Below are 2,352 nucleotides of genomic sequence, written 5' to 3' on the forward strand. Positions count from 1 at the left end.
ATACATATATGCACATATACAGTGTATATAGACCCATACACATATAATAGGGGTTTACTAGGAGAAATATTTTTTAGGAGGGCTTGGCTAGGGGTTTTACAGTAAAGGAATTATTTAAGAATATGACAGTGGATAAGGGTATTTTCACATGAGGGTCCTGGTTAGGGTTAATAGGGGTTTAGGGAAAGGATTAGTGGCAGTTATGATTAATAGCAGTTTTGTACAACTTATGTACAGTGTTGCAATTAAAAAAATAATGAATGAGTGTGACTACTAATCTGCTCCATAGGGGCAGCTATAAATTACACGTTGCATTAGACACAATGTTTTTCTTCAATATGTTATCTCAAGGCTTTGCTTACTATTACTTTAGTGTTCAATCATGTTGCTTTGCAGAACAGGCCACTGAGATATTCTTTCAGAATAAGCAGCAATAAGCATCCTCATGACAGGGTCAATTAAATAACTTCCATAAATAATAAATATGCATTCTCAGACTGATTAACTAAGCAATACCAGGCCTATACAGACTATTTTATTTAAAGTGAATGTCAAGTTTGATGAATCAGTGCCCGGTTTTTAAAAACCCTATTAAAAACAGGGGCATTTTCATTCATCAAACTTTACATTTCACTCGATTTGCTAAAATACTTACCTTTTAATCTTGAAAGACGCTCCAGTGATTCCCCCTCCTGGCGCGCGTCACTTCATGTGCAACAGTTCACAGTGCGTACGTATATGAGTCTGTGAATGGCTGATGGCTGTCACGTGACACAGACTGGCAAATGAAATTTTTACATGTTATAGGAAGTGTTAATTGGCTTTGTATTATGCATTTGTTGCTTATACAACACTACTGTATTTAATGGTCCTTTACATTGCCAGTTGCTATTATATAACATTTGTAATATTTGTCTTTCAAGGATTAGTATTCAACACTGTAAGGTAACTTGCTGAATAATGTGGGTCTAAAAAATCAAATATATTTCTAACGCATTTACTAATATTCTTTTCTAGGTTACACTAAAATGATGGGTTGTGAGAATGGTACATCAGTTACAGAATTTATATTACTTGGAATACCTCTTTCTTCACAATTTCAGATCATTCTCTTTGTGATTCTTTCTGTGGTCTATGCAATAACTATACTGGGCAATGCAACAATTATTGTTGTCAGTTTGGGTGATGCTCAGCTTCATACACCTATGTACTTCTTTCTCAGCAACCTCGCCTTCCTTGATATCAGCTTTACATCTGCAATTGTTCCAAAAGTACTTGTTTATTTAATCAGCGGCAACAAAACCATCTCATTCAATGGATGCCTTGCTCAGTCTTATATTTACTTCCTCTTGGGTACAACAGAATTTTTACTGCTGGCGGTCATGTCCTTTGACAGGTTTATGGCCATCTGTTACCCCTTGAGATATGGGACCATCATGAGTCCTAAGCTTTGCTTGCAGTTGATTATTTTCTCCTGGTTTGGTGGGTTTATGGACACAATTGTTCAAACTGTCCTAACATTCCGCTTGTCATTTTGTGGTTCCAACATTATCAACCACTACTTTTGTGATGTGGCCCCTTTACTGAAGCTGGCAGATGGCAACACATATCTTATTGGCATGCTAGACTTTATCCTTGCCTCCTCCTTGGTTTTAGGATCATTGTTCTTCTCACTTGTCTCATATGGCTGCATTATTTCAGCTATTCAAAAGATATCATCAACTGCTGGACGAAAAAAAGCCTTCTCCACTTGCGCTTCTCACCTTACTGTAGTCTTTATAGTGTATGGTAGCTGTATCTTTATGTGCGTCCGCCCCTCCAAGAACTCAAAAATAGATTCAACCAAAATTGTTGCTTTGCTAAACAGCATCTTAACCCCACTTCTAAACCCTTTTATTTATAGCTTGAGAAATAAAGTCTTTAAAGATGCACTTAAACGTATGACGACTAGAAGACACATTACTGAGAATCAGAAAGCATAGAGATATAATGAATTTGATATTGTTCTCAGTGGTCTATAGCCACGTTTAGGGCCAGATTACAAGTGGTGCACAGATTACAGTTTAGGGCCAGATTGCAGTTGCGCATGAGCGATATTGGGTTTATCACCACTATTTGCGCACACGTCTTAAGTAGTGTGCATATCACAAATTAAAAGTAAATGCGTTCGCTTGAGCGCAATTGAATTTAAAGGGCCTCTCGTTAGCGCAATCTCAGAGCTCTGGTTAAATGTTACACAAAAAATATTAAAAATACATTAAAAAGTAAAGTTACCCTCATAATAACACTATCTAATAAAAAACTAATAAAAAAAATTACTATAAAAAGTTATGAGGGCTCAAATATATGAGG

The 2,352-nt window shown here is 36.4% G+C and overlaps 1 protein-coding gene across 1 annotated transcript; it reads left to right on the plus strand.

Moving 5' to 3' along the window:
• Positions 1–1,031: 1,031 nt before the first annotated feature.
• On the plus strand, positions 1,032–1,982 carry LOC128647104 (olfactory receptor 6M1-like). The gene has a single exon (XM_053699920.1). The coding sequence runs from the start codon at positions 1,032–1,034 to the stop codon at positions 1,980–1,982; it is 951 nt and encodes a 316-aa protein (XP_053555895.1).
• The last annotated feature ends 370 nt before the right edge of the window (positions 1,983–2,352 follow it).

This window comes from Bombina bombina, chromosome 2 (genome assembly GCF_027579735.1).
Source record: "Bombina bombina isolate aBomBom1 chromosome 2, aBomBom1.pri, whole genome shotgun sequence".
NCBI lineage: Eukaryota > Metazoa > Chordata > Amphibia > Anura > Bombinatoridae > Bombina > Bombina bombina.

Excerpts from the sequence above, each read along its gene's own strand:
- LOC128647104 (XM_053699920.1), top strand. The coding sequence starts at position 1,032 with ATGGGTTGTGAGAATGGTACATCAGTTACAGAATTTATATTACTTGGA.